General features: G+C 41.9%; 1 protein-coding gene across 5 annotated transcripts in view; it reads left to right on the top strand.

The window, feature by feature from the left end:
- The window catches only part of ANAPC7 (anaphase promoting complex subunit 7), a 45,022-nt gene continuing 27,738 nt past the window's right edge, over positions 255-17,538 (top strand). The window contains exons 1-7 of one of the 5 annotated variants that reach the window (XM_013982860.2): positions 262-461; positions 852-989; positions 6,016-6,202; positions 9,188-9,307; positions 13,919-14,030; positions 14,307-14,460; positions 16,001-16,143. In XM_013982860.2, coding sequence (XP_013838314.1) covers positions 6,116-6,202; positions 9,188-9,307; positions 13,919-14,030; positions 14,307-14,460; positions 16,001-16,143 — 616 coding nt within the window. In that variant the 5' untranslated portion in view covers positions 262-461; positions 852-989; positions 6,016-6,115. Of the gene's footprint in view, positions 462-851; positions 990-5,620; positions 5,673-5,990; positions 6,203-9,187; positions 9,308-13,918; positions 14,031-14,306; positions 14,461-16,000; positions 16,144-17,538 lie in introns of all 5 variants that reach the window. The other 4 variants (XM_013982862.2, XM_013982859.2, XM_021072834.1 and 1 more) reach the window with 4 other exon arrangements.

Below are 17,538 nucleotides of genomic sequence, written 5' to 3'. Positions count from 1 at the left end.
CAAATTCCTCTCAGACGCATTTCAATTGAGCATGTATACATTCTGAGGTGTCTTTTGTCTGCAGCCAACTGTAAACCCTCAATAAAGACTGCAGTTCAGAAGGCTGGTGTAACTCTTACTAAAAACAAAAACCCCAAAAACCAAATTGTACCGCTTCACACGAGGCATGGCGGGGAAGGAATTGAGGTTTGTTTGTTTGCTTTTTTTCAGGCATTTCAGTAGCTGCCTATTATCTTGGGGGCGGTGCCTCGTTTGGATCCGATGGACCCCGGCGGGGCCGCCATTTTGGAGTCTTCTCTAAGGAGCGTCTACCGGCTTTAAGCGCTGGTGCCGCCGCTCCCCGCGGCCTGGCTGGGCGGAATGAATGTGATAGACCACGTGCGAGACATGGCGGCCGCGGGGCTGCACTCCAATGTGCGGCTCCTTAGCAGCTTGTTACTCACAATGAGTAATAACAACCCGTGAGTTGAGGCGGGGAGCGGCCTGGGGCTGAGGAGAAAGCGGTGCGGGTTTGGGAGCGGGGGCTGAGGGGTCCGGAGACTGGCGGGAAGAAGCGGCTGCGGGCTTCAGCTGACGTTCCGGGGTCAGCGAGGGTCTCGCTGGGCAGAGCCGACTTAGGAACGCTAGTTGAGTTTACTAGGTCCCAGCGGTAGACCAGGCACTGGGATGAGCTCCCTGTGGGGGATTCGGCGAGCGGCGCTTTCTAGATATGGGAGGCGGAGGCTCTGAGGACGACCCTGGCGAGCGTTCCCCGAAAGTTAGGAGCAGAGGTTTTCTGAGGCACCTGTCGCCGGGCATTGCGCCTGTCACATCGTTGGGCTAACTCCTCCCTTCCCTACCCCTTTTCGAAGGACATTTCTTCGCTCGCCAAGGCTCAAAGAAGCCCAGTTCTAGTTTTAGACTTTCGTCCCACATCTGAGATTGATCTTTCCTTTTGGGTATATCAGCAAGGTTCTCTTAATCGCCCCCGAAAATGGGAGACTTTCTTGGTAAGTGGGAGTGGCGCCTTTTTAAGCAGTGCCTCTTTCTGTTTGCAAAGCTGCCATTTTTAGAGTTTTATTACAGGTACAGCACAGGGCTGTTTCCAGCTTTGAGTGCATATCGTTCCTCTGCTTAAATTTCTCCAAAGTGCTTAAATTAACATTCCTTCCCACGGCCTAGGAGGTCAAATATATAGCTCTCCTGCTCTATCTCACCTACTCTGCCCTCTGTACTTCAGCTTCCCTGTCTATTCTTTCTGTTACTTGAACAGACCAAGCTGGTTCTCAACTCAGGACTTTTGCATTTCCTGTTCTGCTTGGAATCCTTACCTCAGAGCTGCCTCCTCATGTAGGTTTCAGTTCAGATACATCTCTTAGAGAACTCTTCTCTGGCCATTAGAATTGTCCCTTATTCTCACTATTTTATTCCTTTGCTCTGTTTAACATTTTGCGTCTTTTTTTTCCCCCAAACTGAGGTGTAATTGACATATTAGTCTCATGTGGAACATAATGATTGGATATTTGTGTGTTTAGTGTATCTATTACTGCACATAGTTACAGATTTTTATCTTATTTTGCTTTTTTAGGGCTGCACCTGTGGCATAGGGAAATTCCCAGGCTAGGGGTAGAATGAGAGCTGCAGCTGCCAGCCTACACCACAGCCACAGCAACGCAGGATACATAACCCACTGAGCAAGGCCAAGGATAGAACCCACATCCTCATGGACATTAGTCAGGTTCTTAACCTGCTGGACCACAATGGGAACTCTGAATATTTTTTTCTTGGGATGAGAACTCTGTTTTTTTGGCAGCGCCCATGGCATGTCAGGTTACTGGGACAAAGATTGAACCTGCACCACAGCAGTGACACTAGCTGCCGCAGTGACAACACCGCATCCTTGACCTGCTGTGCCATGAGGAAACTCTGTGATAAGAACATTTAAGATCTATAGTCTGCATCACTTTTTTGTGTTACTGGTTTTTTGTTTTGTTTTGTTTGTTTTTTGTCTTTTTGTCTTTTTCTAAGGCTGCACTCATGGCATATGGAGGTTCCCAGGCCAGGGGTCTAATCGGAGCTCAGCCACTGGCCTACGCCACAGCCACAGCAATGCCAGATCTGAGCTGCGTCTGCAACCTATACCACAGCTCACAGCAATGCCAAATCCTGAACCCACTGAGAGAGGCCAGGGATCGAACCCGCAACCTCATGGTTCTTAGTCGGATTCATTAACCACTGAGCCACAATGGGAACTCCTGTTTTGTTTTTGACCTCACCTGCAGCGTGTGGAAGTTCCCAGGCCAGGGATCAAACATGCACCCACAGCTGTGACAACACTGGATCCTTTAACCAGCTAGGCCAACAGGGAACTCCTTTTGTGTCACTCTTTAACATCTAATGAAGTGAGCACAGTGCTTTTGTGCAGCAAGCACTCAGATGTTTATCATTGAATGTGCTGAGGAAGGGCATACAACCTCAGGAAGGTAAAATACCATGTTCAAGTTCACACATTTAATAAGAGGAGGAGCCACAATGTCTGGATTTTGGTCCTCCTGACTTGGAAGTCTCCATTCTGACCCACCGCAGTCTACTGCGTTTAAATGACATTATAATCTTCTACTCAGGATGGACCCATTTACCTTTGGCCTTGCTCTAGATGCTGTCTGAGCCACTTAAAAGTGTGTTGCCACTATTGCTACCTATTTCATTTTCATTAATGTGCTTTTGGACCTCACTATGTGAGACCCATCATTTTACCACTGTCTACTTAGTACAGACAGTGTGGAGCACTGGTCTCTGTTAGCCTTCTTTGTTTATTCTGGAGGCTTTCACCTAGTTCTGGGTGATTTGTCAAAGCATAGTGTCTACCATTTGGAATTTATGCACCAGTTAGTCATTGTTTTGGGTTCTCAAAGATGTTACAAGATAGTTGGAAGGAGTTTGATCCTCTGATTAGACTTAGCCCATTAAGTTAAACTGGCAGTTTACTTCCTAGCTTCAAGAGGTATATAAATTTTTAGAGTTTTCATTTATATTTGAAAATTTCTTTGTTGCCAGCACACACCATTAAAAACAAGGTCCATCTGTAGTTTTCGAGACTGAGAGAAAAAAAAAAAAATCGGAGTTCCCGTCGTGGCGCAGTGGTTAACGAATCCGACTAGGAACCATGAGGCTTCGGGTTCAATCCCTGCCCTTGCTCAGTGGGTTAACGATCCAGTGTTGCCGTGAGCTGTGGTGTAGGTTGCAGACGCGGCTCGGATCCCGCGTTGCTGTGGCTCTGGCGTAGGCCGGTGGCTACAGCTCCGATTCGACCCCTAGCCTGGGAACCTCCATATGCCGCTGGAGCGGCCCAAGAGATGGCAACAATAACAACAACAACAACCAAAAAAAAGACAAAAGACAAAAAAAAAAAAAAAAAAATCAAACAGTATTAAGGGGTATGCAGATAAGTGTCTGACCTTGAGTCTTGAATCTCACTCCATCATTTTCCTTCTTCAGAGGTAACAACTTAGCACTTTTTCATGTATCATTTCAGAGATAACCTATGCATTTATAAGTAGGCATGTATGTTATATAAATATCTGAATGCTTTCTCTGTAGTATTTCTATCAAATCAACTATTTTCTTTCAAATCTTTTTTTTGGTGGTGCCAGTGGCATGTAGAAGTTCCTGGGCCAGGGATTAAACCTGAGCCACTGCACACACAACGCCAGATCCTTAACCCACTGTGTCACAAAGGAACTCCCTCTTTTCTTTTTGCTGTTTAGGGCCGCACCCACAGCATATGGACATTCCCAGACTAGGGGTCTAATCAGAGCTACAGCTGCTGGCCTGCATCACAGTTACAGCAACGCCAGATCCGAGCCACGTCTGTGACCTACACCACAGCTCAGAGCAATGCCAGATCCTTAACCCACTGATCAAGGCCAGGGATCGAACCCTCAACCTCATGGTTCCTAGTCGGATTTGTTTCCTCTGAGCTACAAGGGGAACTGCCCCTCTTTTTCTTTTCGTCTATTTGGGCCATACCCATGGCATGTGGAGGTTCCCAAGCTAGGGGTCAAATCAGAGCTACAACTCCTGGCCTACAGCACAGCCATAGCAACTCGGGATCTCAGCTGTGTCTGTGACCTACACCACGGGCTCATGGCAACACTGGGTCCCCAACCCACTGAGCAAGGCCAGGGATTGAACCTGCATGGATACTAGTTGGATTCATTTCCCGTGTGCTGCAATGAGAACTCCAAAAAAATTTCTTATTAAGGTAAAATTTACATGCCATCAGACTCACTATTTTATTTAAAGAATACATTTCTGTGGGCTTTTTTTGTTGTTTGTTTTGGCCATGCCTGTGGCATGTGGAAGTTCCCAGGCCAGGGATCAAACCCATGCCACAGCAGTGACCCAGGCCTCTGTACTGACAATGCCAGATCCTTAATCTACTATGCCATAAGAGAACTCCCATTTCTGATTTTAAGTATATTCAAGAGTTGTACAGCTGTCACCATTATCTATTCTAAAGCATTTGCATTACCCCAAAAAGAAACCCCAAATCTATTAGTAGTCATTCCCCACTCCCACGTCACCCCGCCTTTGGCAGCTACTAATTTATGGTACCCGTTTTTGAGTGTCTGTCATTTGTTGAGAAATTAACCATTTGTAGAATTCTTTGACTCTGACTGTCCTTTCATCTTAAGTGGCTGTAGGTTTTCCGTCAGAGAAATACATATAAACGCTGACTGGGAGAGGGGGTTAAAAATACAAGTTTCCCATTCAGAACAGTGGCCACGGGAGATCTTGTCTTGACTCAGTGGAAACAAGTCTGACTAGCATCCATGAGGACGCAGATTCGATCCCTGTCCTTGCTCAGTGGGTTAACAATCCGGTGTTGCTGGGAGTTGTGCTGTAGGTCACAGATGCTGCTCAGATGGGGGCTGTGTCTGTGGCATAGGCCAGTGGCTACAGCTCTGATTTGTTCCATATGTCATGGGTGTGGCCCTAAAAAGACAAAAAAAAAAGAACAGTGGCCAGTTCTAACACTTGGGAATATTATTCAAGGTCAAAGAAAAAGTTCTGAAATGTATTGGTTCCTTTACATTGTCCTTAAACCCCTTAGACTTAAGGAAGTTCAAATACATCTGATGCTAGTAAAGTTTACTTTTTTATGTAAAAACAAACCAACTTTAATCAAATAAGGTTAATCCTTTAATTCTGTCCCATTCTCCATTTCGGCTTATCTTAGTCTCTTCCCTTACTTCAGTATTTTAGGATTCCCATTTTCTTCAGTATTTGAAGTTTTCAGTTCCCATCAAATCTCTTTTTGTTTAGCACTTAGCTAAAAAGTATTCAGAATGGTAAGTTTCTCTTTTCTAGGTTTTTTAACCCTTCTTTGGTAATGTTTGGTGATATTAGTTAAATCATGATTATTTTCCTTTGTTTATATTAACCTAAAAATTGATGTTAATATGAGAGTATGGCTACATATCACACTTATAAGTTAAGAGAGCTTGGGTTAAAGAAGGGGAGGAAAAGATGTACAGTTTACTCTTGAACAACTTTTAGGGGCAGGTAGGGGTACTAACGTGCCCTGCAGTCAAAAATCCAGTGGTCCTCTGTATTTGCATTTCCTCCGTATCTGCAGTTCCGTGCCACAGATTCAACCAAGGATGAACTACTGAAAAAATTATATGAAGGTAATTTGTAGTTCAAACCTAGGCCGTTTAATGGTCAACTGTATTGCATTTCTCTTTGTGTATCTCTGTATTACTGAATTTGATTTAAAGGTATTTCTTTTGGAGTAAGGGAAACATAAGAAAAAAAAGAATAATTTAAGGCAATTTCCAGCATGTGTTGACCATATTAGCATGGAGTACAATTAGCGTCTTTTTTTAGGGTCTAGCAGTAAAGGCATATTGAATTTTTTGTAAACTCTCATTACACAGGGCTTGTATTAAGCTTATGTAGACACTAAAGAGGGTGTTCTTTATAACGTTTCAAAATAACCCACGTAGGGGGTATACTTTCTTTGTTTTCTAGTGAGTTATTCTCCCCATCTCAGAAGTATCAGCTTTTGGTGTATCATGCAGATTCTCTCTTTCATGATAAGGAATATCGGAATGCCGTGAGTAAATATACCATGGCTTTACAGCAGAAGAAAGCCCTAAGCAAAACTTCGAAAGTAAGACCTTCAACTGGAAATTCTGCATCTACTCCTCAAAGTCAGGTAATTGGAGATAGATGAGTTTTTGCTTTTTTGTTTTGAAAGCAAGAGAGCCTGAAGGAATTTAAAAGACTGATAATTAGATGTAGAAGATGTAAAATAAGAAGTAATTTTAGGAGTTCCTGTTGTGGCTCAGTGGTTAATGAATCCGACTGGGAACCATGAGATTGTGGGTTCGAGCCCTAGCCTGACCCAATAGGTTAAGGATCTGGCATTGCCATGAGCTGTGGTGTAGGTTGCAGACACAGCTCCGATCCTATGTTGCTGTGGCTCTGGTGTAGGCTGGCAGCTACAGCTCCGATTGGACCCTTCGCCTGGGAACCTCTGTATACCGCGGGTGTGGCCCTAGAAAAGACAAATAATAATAATAATTTTAAAGAGGAATGTACTGGAGAAACAGTGATGAAAAACCGCTTAGATGCAAGAATGCGTCCAACTGTGCATTAAGTACTAAAAGCAAAATTCACTGTGAATCTAAAAATAGAATTAAACATGGATTATCTGGGCTCTACCCCAAGTCATGCATTGTTCATCCCTTTTATACAAACAGCTCAAAATCTAAAGTTTTTTATAATTTTACGGCAAGTACACTTTTTTTTTTTTTTTAAATCTTTTTAGGGCCCCAGCAGTGGTATATGGATATTCCCAGGCTAGGGATCAAATTGGAGATGTAGATGCCAGCCTACATCACAGCCATAGCAACTTGAGATCCATGCCATATCTGTGACCTATGCCACAGCTCACGGCAACACCGGATCCTTAGCCCACTGAACAAGGCTGGGGATTGAATCTGCATCCTCATGGATGCTAGTCGGGTTTGTTAACCACTGAGCCACGATGGGAACTCCAATACTCTTTTTGTTTAAAGGGGATAGATTATAGGTACGTCCTGGTATATGCCTAAAATCTGTATGGGTAATAGACATGAAAAATTTTGTGTGTGTGTATGAAGGAAATAAATTAAATAGAATCTTTAGGGAGAGGGAAATTTTTACTTTTCTATTTGAACCTGTCTTTAAATTATACATGCAACTTGGAGTTCCTGTCATAGTTCAGCGGAAAAGAATCTGACTAGGAACCGTAAGGTTGCAGGTTTGATCCCTGACCTCACTCAGTGAGTTAAGAATCTGGTGTTGCCGTGAGCTGTGCTGTAGGTCACAGACGAGGCTCAGATCCCGTGTTGCTGTGGCTGTGGTGTAGGCTGTGGTACAGGCCAGCAGCAACAGCTCCAATTCGACCCCTAACCTGGGAACCTTCATATGCCGCAGGTGTGGCCCTAAAAAGACAAAAGACCAAAAAAAAAAAAAAATTATACGTGCAACTTATATTTAAGAGGAATGTCAGTAGAATGAACTGAGAGTGAAATTATAAGTCATGTTCTATATTTTTTCACATTAAAAAAGATAAAAATTAATGGTTTTTTTTTTTTTTTTTTTTTTTTTTTTCCCCTTTTTAGGCCTGCATCTGGTATGTGGAAGTTCCCAGGCTAGGGTTGAATTGGCGCTTCAGCCGCAACCTACACACAGCAGCTTGCGGCAATACCAGATCCTTAACCCACTGAGTGAGGCCGGAGATCCTGCATCCTCATGGATACTAGTTGAGTTCTTAACCCAGTGAGCCGCAATAGGAACTCGGGTTTTTTTTGTTTGTTTTTGTTTTTTTGTCTTTTTTAAGCCCTTAGATCTTTATCTTGTTTTATTTCTCTTTAAGTAGAACCTTCATTTTTGTTATTGAAGAGCCATTTGCCAGTTTGTCTGTCGTGGTTCTTTTTAGGGCCACACCTATGGCATATGAGATTCCCAGGCTAGGGATCGAATTGGAACTGTAGCCACTGGCCTACACCACAGCCTCAGTAACACCAGATCCTAGCCACGTCAGCGACCTATAGCACAGCTCACAGCAATGCCAGATCGTTAACCGACTGATTGAGGCTGGGGATCGAACTTGTGTCCCCATGTATGCTAGTCAAAGATTTGTTTCCACTGAGCCAGGACAGGAACTCCTCTGTTTTCTTTTTTTCGGCTTTTCTAGGGCTGCGCCCACGGCATATGGAGGTACCCAGACTAGGGGCCTAATGGCAGCTGTAGCTGCCAGCCCACGCCACAGCCTCAGCAACTTGGGATCCAAGCAGCGTCTGCGACCTACACCACAGATCACAGCAATGCCAGATCTTTAACCCACTGAGTGAGGCCAGGGATCGAATCCGAAACCTCATGGTTCCTAGTCGGATTCGTTAACCACTGCTCCACGATGGGAACTCCAGGAGCTCCTCTGTTTTCTGACATTGAATGGAAGTCATGTGTATTATCCACATAGGATTAATCTTAGAAGTAGTTAAATGCTTGAGCATTCAGTACCCCAAGCACCATGCTAAACCTGTCTTGTAAATTAAATATATTCTTCAAGGAATTTTTTAAAAAATTGAGATGCAGTTCACAACATAAAATTTACAATTCAGTGAATTTTAGTATATTCACAAAATTGTACAACCATTACCACTGTTTTAATTCCAGAACTTTGTTATTACTCTTTAAAAACCTTGTGCTCATTATCTTCCCAGGCCCTGGGAATCACTGACCTTTCTGCCTCTGTAGATTTATCTATCCTGGACACTTCATATGAATGGAATTTTACAGTATGTGGCCTTTTGTGGCCAATTTCTTTTATTTAGCATATTTTCAAGGTTGATCCATGTTACAGCACAGAATAAAGAACCAGTTCTTTATTCCTTTTTATTGCAAAGTAATATTCCATTGTATGGATAGGCCATATTTTAACAATTAATGGGCATTTGGGTTGTTTCCACTCTTTGTCAGTTAATGCTGCTGTGAACATTAGTGTGCAGGTTTTTTGTGGACATATATTTTCTGGTCTCTTGGCTATATACATGGAAGCAGAGTTGCTGGGTCCTGTGGTAACTGTTTAACGTTTGAAGAATTGCCATGCTGTTGAAGTGATATTTTGAAGAAATGTTTCATTTCCTCTTAGTGTCTTCCATCTGAAATTGAGGTAAAATACAAAATGGCTGAATGTTATACAATGCTAAAACAAGATAAAGATGCCATTGCAATACTTGATGGGATCCCTTCAAGACAGAGAACTCCAAAAGTAAGTTGAATTAACAGTTTGTTACACATTTTTCTCTTCTCTGGAGTTCTTCCAGCCCTCTTCCTCCATGTTTTCTCTGTGCATTAAGAAGTCCATCTGAACATTTTTATCCTCATTTCTAGTTCTCACTTGGTTATTCTGTTCTCCCTGTTCAGAGAGATAGAAGAGTGACTTTCTTACAAGACCATGAAAATTCAGCTGATGGAAATGGTAGCTGGAGAATACTATAAGTGTTTATTCTTCAGTGTATCTTATTGTAGGAAATATGATTTGCAGTGTTATTTCTAGTTACCAATAATACTTTCTTAGGACCTCATTTTGTGCATTCTTTAGCTATACCCATTTGATTAATGTGTATTAATCTGTTCATTTTCAGAACTAAGACTACAAGATCCTGTTGTACTTATTTGTGTGAGGGATGGTATTGTATTTGATTTGGCAACATATTGTAGTGTATAGAATGCCTTTAACTGATCTGGTATCTTGTCTGAGTTTAGGGCATAAAAGCTGGGCAAGTTACCAGACTGGCTTTCCTTTTTTTCCCTTACTTATAAAATGAAGATACTGATACTTTCTCTGGTACAAATTAAGTTCATGTATGTGAGAATACTTTTCTTAAAGTACTGTTCTAGGAGTTCCCGTCGTGGCTCAGTGGTTGACGAATCCGACTGGGAACCATGAGGTTGCGGGTTTGATCCCTGGCCTTGCTCAGTGGGTCAAGGGTCTGGCGTCGCCATCAGCTGTGGTGTAAGTCGCAGATGCGGCTCGGATCCCTTGTTGCTGTAGCTCTGGTGTAGGCTGGTGGCTACAGCTCTGATTGGACCCCTAGTCTGGGAACCTCCATGTGCCACAGGAGCGGCCCTAGAAAAGGCAAAAAGACAAAACACAAACTTTAAAGTACTATTCTGTAAGGAGTATTATATTGGGCATCTCTTTTTTTTTTTTTTTTTTTTTTGGTCTTTTTAGGTCTGTGGCATATGGAAGTTCCCAGGCTAGAGGTCCAATTGGAGCTGTGGCTGTTGGCCTATGCCATCTGTGACCTATGCTGCAGGTTGCAGCAGTGCCGGATCCTTAACCCACTGAGCAAGGCCAGGTGTCAAACTCGCATCCTCATGGATACTAGTCAGGTTTGTTACTGCTGAGACCCCTATATTGGGCATCTTTGGTACTAGTCAGGTTTGTTACTGCTGAGACCCCTATATTGGGCATCTTTGATTACAAGGTTTTTCGAAGTCCAGTTTAGAAAAGCAATGAAAGTCTTTGCTCTTAGGATTGAATTCACATCAGTATTTAATACTCTACACATACTCACATGTAACCTGCCTCCCTCATTTTTATTGAAAAACTGTTCTGTGTGCAACGAGTTGCTTAACAATAGGAATTTTGTATGTATGATGTCTATGTACATCTTCCTGTCCTTAAAAGAAAGGACTTATAAGCAGTAAGGACCTCATGTCTTTAGCTAGTGTTTTTTCACCCAGATGTTGGTGAATTTTGAAAGTAAACAATCAAGAGTTCTTTTGTGGCCTAGTGGTTAAGGACTTGGTGAGGGCATAGCCAAAATTTTTTAAAAATAAAGGTAACCCATCAAATTTGATGAGAACATGTTTAAGCGTCTCCTCACGTTGAGAATTTATTTTCTGAATTTTATTTTTTATTTTATTTTTTGTCTTTTGTTTTTTTAGGGCCACATTTGTGGCATATGGAGGTTCCCAGGCTAAGGGTCTAATCGGACCTGTCGTTGCTGGCCTGCGCCACAGCCACAACAACGTGGGATCTGAGCCGCGTCTGTGACCTACACCACAGCTCACGGCAACACCAGATCCTTAACCCACTGAGTGAGGCCAGGGATTGAACCTGCAACCTCATGGTTCCTAGTCAGATTAGTTTCTGCTACACCAAGACGGGGCACTCCTATTTCCTGAATTTTAAAAGTTAAGCTATTTCCTTAGTATATTTGATATTGGTGGCTGTTACTAAAACGTTAGTACGTATGTTATAGAGTAACCTGTTTCATAATAAATTGGGCACTACATACTAAATTATGTTCTGGTATGAAAGTCTTACCCCAGGAATAATATTTTTGTTTGTATGAAGAGTGACTTCTTTTGGAAGATACCATTTTGATTAAAAATTTTGAATGGTCCCTATTCCTTATTTTATTGGAAATGCACCATAATTTCTTCCTTGATGACTTGAAGGAGTGTGGAGAGATTTTTGAACATGAGTAATGGCAAAGAGGCAGAGCTTTGTGGTATTCAGTGCTTTGGTACTTATAGCCATCGTTTTAGGAGGGACCAGAGGAGTCCACATTTGTTAGGAGTACATATCCTTCATTCTACAGACCTGTTGTAGCCAGGAGCAAAGAAGATATGTACCTCAAACATAAACCTATAATATTTACAGTTTTTCTTTCTTGTTCGTTAGGGAGTTAACTGGCTTCTCAGTCTGTGTAAAAGACAAGGAAGTGAGTCAAAATACATCTAAATGAATGTCTGTTAATGTATGGTAAACACCACCACACATTCCTTCACATTTTAAAGGAAAATTCCAGTCTGAGATTATTATATTTTGGAAAATATTTTAACAGGAACATATCAACAAATAATTTCTCACTCAGTTTTTAGAAAATCATGACTGCTTGTGGTTAAAACTGGTGGAATGCAGCTTTATGATGATGTTTCCAAGTAAGGATCTGTTTGAAAAAGAATTGACTTTCTTACTAGGTAATTCTGGTAAACTCAACTCTTTCCAAGTGTCAGATAGTTTAAAGGGCATTTTAATATTTGTTGAGACAGATGATCTCTCAGTCATCATTAATAACAAGCTGTCAAGAAAGGATCTTTAATTATTTTGTTCTTTTTAGATATTGATACCAATACTGGAGTTTTCCTTTAAGTACCTTTTCTTAAAAATGGAAAATCTGAGGCCAAATAAATAACAGTTTTATTTCTAGTATTTTCATTATTTTATTGTTCCAATCACTATGGATTAATGCCATACTAGATTGTTATATATACTTCAGTTCATAATTGGAACAGATGTTCCTCCTCTTTGGAGTCTTTTTTTTTTTTTTTTTTTTGAATAAATATATCTGGCATAACAAGCTACAGATAATTGAAAAGATTGGGGATTGGCTTTTTTTGTGCCTAAATATTGATTGCTTCCATAGGTTAATGATCTGGCAGATGTTGTGTTGCATTTAATTATTACTATTTTTTTGTCTTTTTGCTATTTCTTGGGCTGCTCCCGCGGCATATGGAGATTCCCACGCTAGGGGTCCAATTGGAGCCGTAGCCACCAGCCTATGCCAGAGCCACATCAACGCGGGATCCGAGCCACGTCTGCAACCTACACCACAGCTTACGGCAACACCGGATCGTTAACCCACTGAGCAAGGGCAGGGACCGAACCCGCAACCTCATGGTTCCTAGTCGGATTCGTTAACCACTGCACCACGACGGGAACTCCTGCATTTAAGATCTATTATTTTAAATTGGAATATTGTGTTTTTCTCTTCTATTATTAAGATCATTTATCCCTTCCCTATAACGTCTACATTCTTTGGAACTCTTAGGTTTTCTCAAATTTTCCATGTTGTACTTTTAGGAAGGGTTATTTCACTAGAGCTTTATTGAGTTACCTGTTTAATTTGTGCTAAAAATGTGTTCACTGGATTTAAATAGTGTAGCTAATCTCTGGATCATTGTCACCTCTAGAGGTCAGTTAAGAGTTTGATTTTTGTAGCATCACTTTGATGCGTTAGATTGCTTTAAGCATTAGAAAGGCCAGAGTCTAGCTGCCAAATTAATTGTCGGAGAGAAGCCAAGTGTCTGTCCTTTCCTTTTTTAGGGAAAATTCATTTGATCTTTTTTAACTAGCCGTGTAAAGAATTCCTTGCTTTCTGGAGTTCCCATTGTGGTGCAGTGATTAATGAATCTGACTAGGAACCGTGAGGTTTCGGGTTCGGTCCCTGGCCTTGCTCAGTGGGTTGAGGATCCGTTGCCATGAGCTGTGGTGTAGGTTGCAGATGTAGCTCGGATCCAGCATTGCTGTGGCTGTGGTGTAGGCCGGCGGCTACAGCTCCAATTAGACCCCTAGCCTGGGAACCTCCATATGCTGCAGGAGCGGCCCTAGAAAAGGCAAAAAGCCAAAACAACAAAAAAAAATTCCTCGCTTTCTTATGGCTGATAGTAATTGTATTTAGAATATGTAAACTTTAAAAATAATAAAATATGTAAATGAGCACTTTTTAGGGTAGCTCATCTTGTCTTAAGATCAAGAAAGAATCGAGGTAATTAGAATTCTGTAATATTTCCCAAATTAATGTTACTTCTATTTCCAGAGGCAGCATGTTTGGTCCAGATATTACTGGACCTTTTGGTTGGGTAAGTGAGAGGAATTTGACTTTCCTCTTAGAAATGGACATAGGAAAGCAAAGATAGTAATTTCCTCTTTGATTGAAGAATGAGGTTGACTTTATTTCCACAGGGCTCTGGGTAGATTTTCCAGTTAAAAAGTAAAATAGCTAATAATAAAAGTCAGGACTTACTGATGGTGTGATTTTGTATTTAAATATATACTTACCTTACTCTCTTGTTTTTATTACAGATAAACATGATGCTGGCAAACCTGTACAAGAAGGCTGGTCAGGAGCGCCCTTCAGTCACCAGCTATAAGGAAGTACTGAGGCAGTGCCCATTAGCCCTTGATGCCATTCTAGGTACAGTCATTTTCTGCCTATTTGCATGGAGTCTCTACTCTTAGTCTTGACTGAAATTAGAATAACTTTATTTTTTAAAAGTTGCCCATGCCTCACCTCCAGAGAAAGAGTCAGTAGATTACTGTTGCTGTGTATTCTTTTCACTGATCAAGATATACTGTAGTTCTGCCATATGTATCTTGTTTAGAATGGGGAAAGGGTAGCATATTGCTTCTTGCATTGTAGAAGAAGGATGCTATTGCCTCACCTTCTTTCTCCTACTTTCTGTTGGATTAGGTTTGCTGTCCCTTTCTGTAAAAGGTGCAGAGGTAGCATCGATGACGATGAACGTGATACAGACCGTGCCTAACTTGGATTGGCTTTCTGTGTGGATCAAAGCCTATGCTTTTGTACACACTGGTGACAACTCAAGAGCGATTAATACCATCTGGTGAGAGCCACAAAATTAATTCAGTATACTTGGGGCCCTTCCTTGTATGGAGGTCTGATATATCTAAATTAGTAAAATAGAAAAATGAGATGCTTATTTTTTGGTTTTACAGCCAGTTGTCTCTAGGTTTTTTAGTCTCTTAATGTACTGAATGGTCCCGAATGTAATATTAGTAGTCTCTGCTGAAGTCCTCCTAAATGTAAACTTGGACTGTGTTAACTCTGTACTTGCAAAAGTAGTAAGCCTTGCAAAACAGACTTAGTGTGTCATACTTGAACCTGGAAAATCATCTTTTTGATTGTCCCAGAAGTATAGTTTTTTGTAGCGTCTCACCTGGGTTGCTTCATGCCTGGGATTTTCTTTCTAGTCAGGTAAAGTCAAGAACGAGAGAGTGGGGTTTGTGTTATGCAGAATCATTTTGTTGAGTGATAAGTAGCTATTACTTTGAATAATATTACATTTAACACCATATAGTGTTTGTTGTCCTCTGAAAAACTGAAACCAGAAAGTTCTTTCTAGGTAATGAAGGAGATTTCTGCTTCTTTCTGCGTATTTACTGTCCTGTCTTGTATGACATTTTAAGTTACAAGCTCAGAGTAAGAAAATCTAGTTACATGTTTGTTTTAAAAGTTTTTCAGGAGTTCCCGTTGTGGCGCAGTGGTTAACGAATCCGACTAGGAACCATGAGGTTGCGGGTTCGGTCCCTGCCCTTGCTCAGTGGGTTAACGATCCAGTGTTGCCGTGAGCTGTGGTGTAGGTTGCAGACGCGGCTTGGATCCCGAGTTGCTGTGGCTCTGGCGTAGGCCGGTGGCTACAGCTCCGATTAGACCCCTAGCCTGGGAAACTCCATATGCCGCAGGAGCGGCCCAAAGAAATAAAAAAAAAAAAGACTAAAAGTTTTTCATAGAGTTCCCATCGTGGCTCAGCGGAAACAAATCTGACTAGTATCCATGAGGATGCATGTTCAATCCCTGACCTTGCTTAGTGGGTTGGGGTTGCAGCATTGCCCTGAGCTGTGGTGTAGGTCGCAGATGTGGCTTGGATCCTGTGTTGCTGTGGTGAAGGCCGGCAGCTGAAGCTCTGATTTAACCCCTAGTCTGGGAACTTCCATATGCTGAGGGTGAGCCCCTTTAAAAACAAAAGGTTTTTTACTATGAAAAATTTCATGCTTACACAAAATAGTACCCATATGCCCATCACCCAGATTCAGCAATTAAGAGGATTCATAATGGATTTTTTTTTTGTCTTTTTGACTTTTTGCCATCTCTTGGGCCGCTCCTGCGGCATATGGAGGTTCCCAGGCTAGGGGTCGAATCGGAGCTGTAGCTGCCAGCCTACGCCAGAGCCACAGCAACACAGGATCCGAGCTGTGTCTGCAACCTACACCACAGCTCACGGCAACGCTGGAACCTTGACCCACTGAGCAAGGGCAGGGATCGAACCCGAAACCTCATGGTTCCTAGTCGGATTCGTTAACCACTGCACTACGATGGGTACTCCTCACAATAGATTTTAACATTCAATGTTTAATATCTTAAAGTTCACTAGAGAAAAAGTCCTTATTGAGAGATAACGTGGACCTCCTGGGAAGCTTAGCAGATCTGTACTTCAGAGCTGGAGACAACAAAAACTCTGTCCTCAAGTTTGAACAGGCACAGATGTTGGATCCTTATCTGATAAAAGGTAAATAATTCTGGGGCAGGGTGGAAGTGCAAGTCAGAAAATAGGGAGAAGATGTAGTGTGATCTTCTGATACCATTTTTCATAAAAATATTTTGTAAAATGTATTAGAGTAGCTTTTTACCTTTTTTGGGGTCCTGACAGATGTCTCTAACACTTGGGTAATTTCATTTTGGGCAGTTGTTTTTGCTTGCAATCAAGTGTCATCTTGCCACAGATCACTATTTGGCTTTTTTCTTGGGGAAGGGATCAGAGCCCCTCCATGTGGTTTATAAATTTATGATGTGCCTACTGAGAATTTGGATGGCATCCCCAGAACCATCATATCCTTTTAAGGAAATTTAGCTTTACTGTGTCCTTAAAGATAGTTAAAAGGGAGTAAGTGGACAGATATTAGGAAGGGATACAGTAGAATGAATAAAGGAAGTAGTTAGATCTGAACATCAAATTAAAAATCATTGATTTAAAAGAACATTTGCTAAAAGGATAAGCCATGGGGACTTCCAGAGGATGGCTCTGGGGTGGATGGCAGTGAGCAAAGGGGGTATGTGTGCAGAAGTAGTAGTGGGAAATAAGGTTGGGTAGATAGGCTGAAGTTGGCTTGTAAAGGCCCAAAAAAGGCCATCAAAAAAAAAAAAACTGTGACAATAAACCACAAAAATGACAGAGCAGGGAGGGGAACCTTCACAAGCATGTAGATGAGGAAGCAGATCCAGAAAGATGAATTTTTTTGCCCTAGGTCCCCTCCTGCCCAGTCTCACATTTCTTTTCCAAACTGCCTGTGCCCTTGATGAAAATGGTGCTTTAGAAATGCTAGTCTGGGGAGTTCCTGTCGTGGCTCAGCAGTTAACAAACCCTACTAGTATCCATGAGGATGCGGGTTTGACCCCTGGCCGTGCTCGGTTGTGTTAAGGATCTGACATTGCCAAGAGCTGTGGTGTAGGCTGGTGGCTACGGCTCCAGTTCAACCACTAGCCTGGGAACTTCCATATGCCTCAGGAGTGGCCCTAAAAAGACGAAAAATAAAGTAAAAATACTAATCTGGCCATAGTTGACAAAGTGGAGTTGGAAGCTCAGACTTGAGTCCAGGGACCATCAGGGAATGTTGCAATAATCTTCGTTTAAGAGGTGGTTACATGGGAATCTGAAGGAATAGTAAAGGATGATGATCAGAGGTGGGTAACAGCGAGCTTAGGGCCCTTTTTATAGAATGTGAGTGAGAATAAAGGGAGAGGTGGGGGAAGGGCAGGAAGGATGATTTTAAAGGAACTAGATTTCCAGAAAAAGCTACGTGCTTGCTTTTTCTGAGACGACTATAGTAAGTGTGTACTCCTGACTGCCTATGCCTCTTAGAAGAGAGAACTTACTTTGATGCCTTTTTTGGGCCTTTACTGGTTA

Source organism: Sus scrofa, chromosome 14 (genome assembly GCF_000003025.6).
Source record: "Sus scrofa isolate TJ Tabasco breed Duroc chromosome 14, Sscrofa11.1, whole genome shotgun sequence".
NCBI lineage: Eukaryota > Metazoa > Chordata > Mammalia > Artiodactyla > Suidae > Sus > Sus scrofa.
Note: the sequence above shows the minus strand (reverse complement) of the source record. Positions and strands in the feature narration are given on the sequence as shown.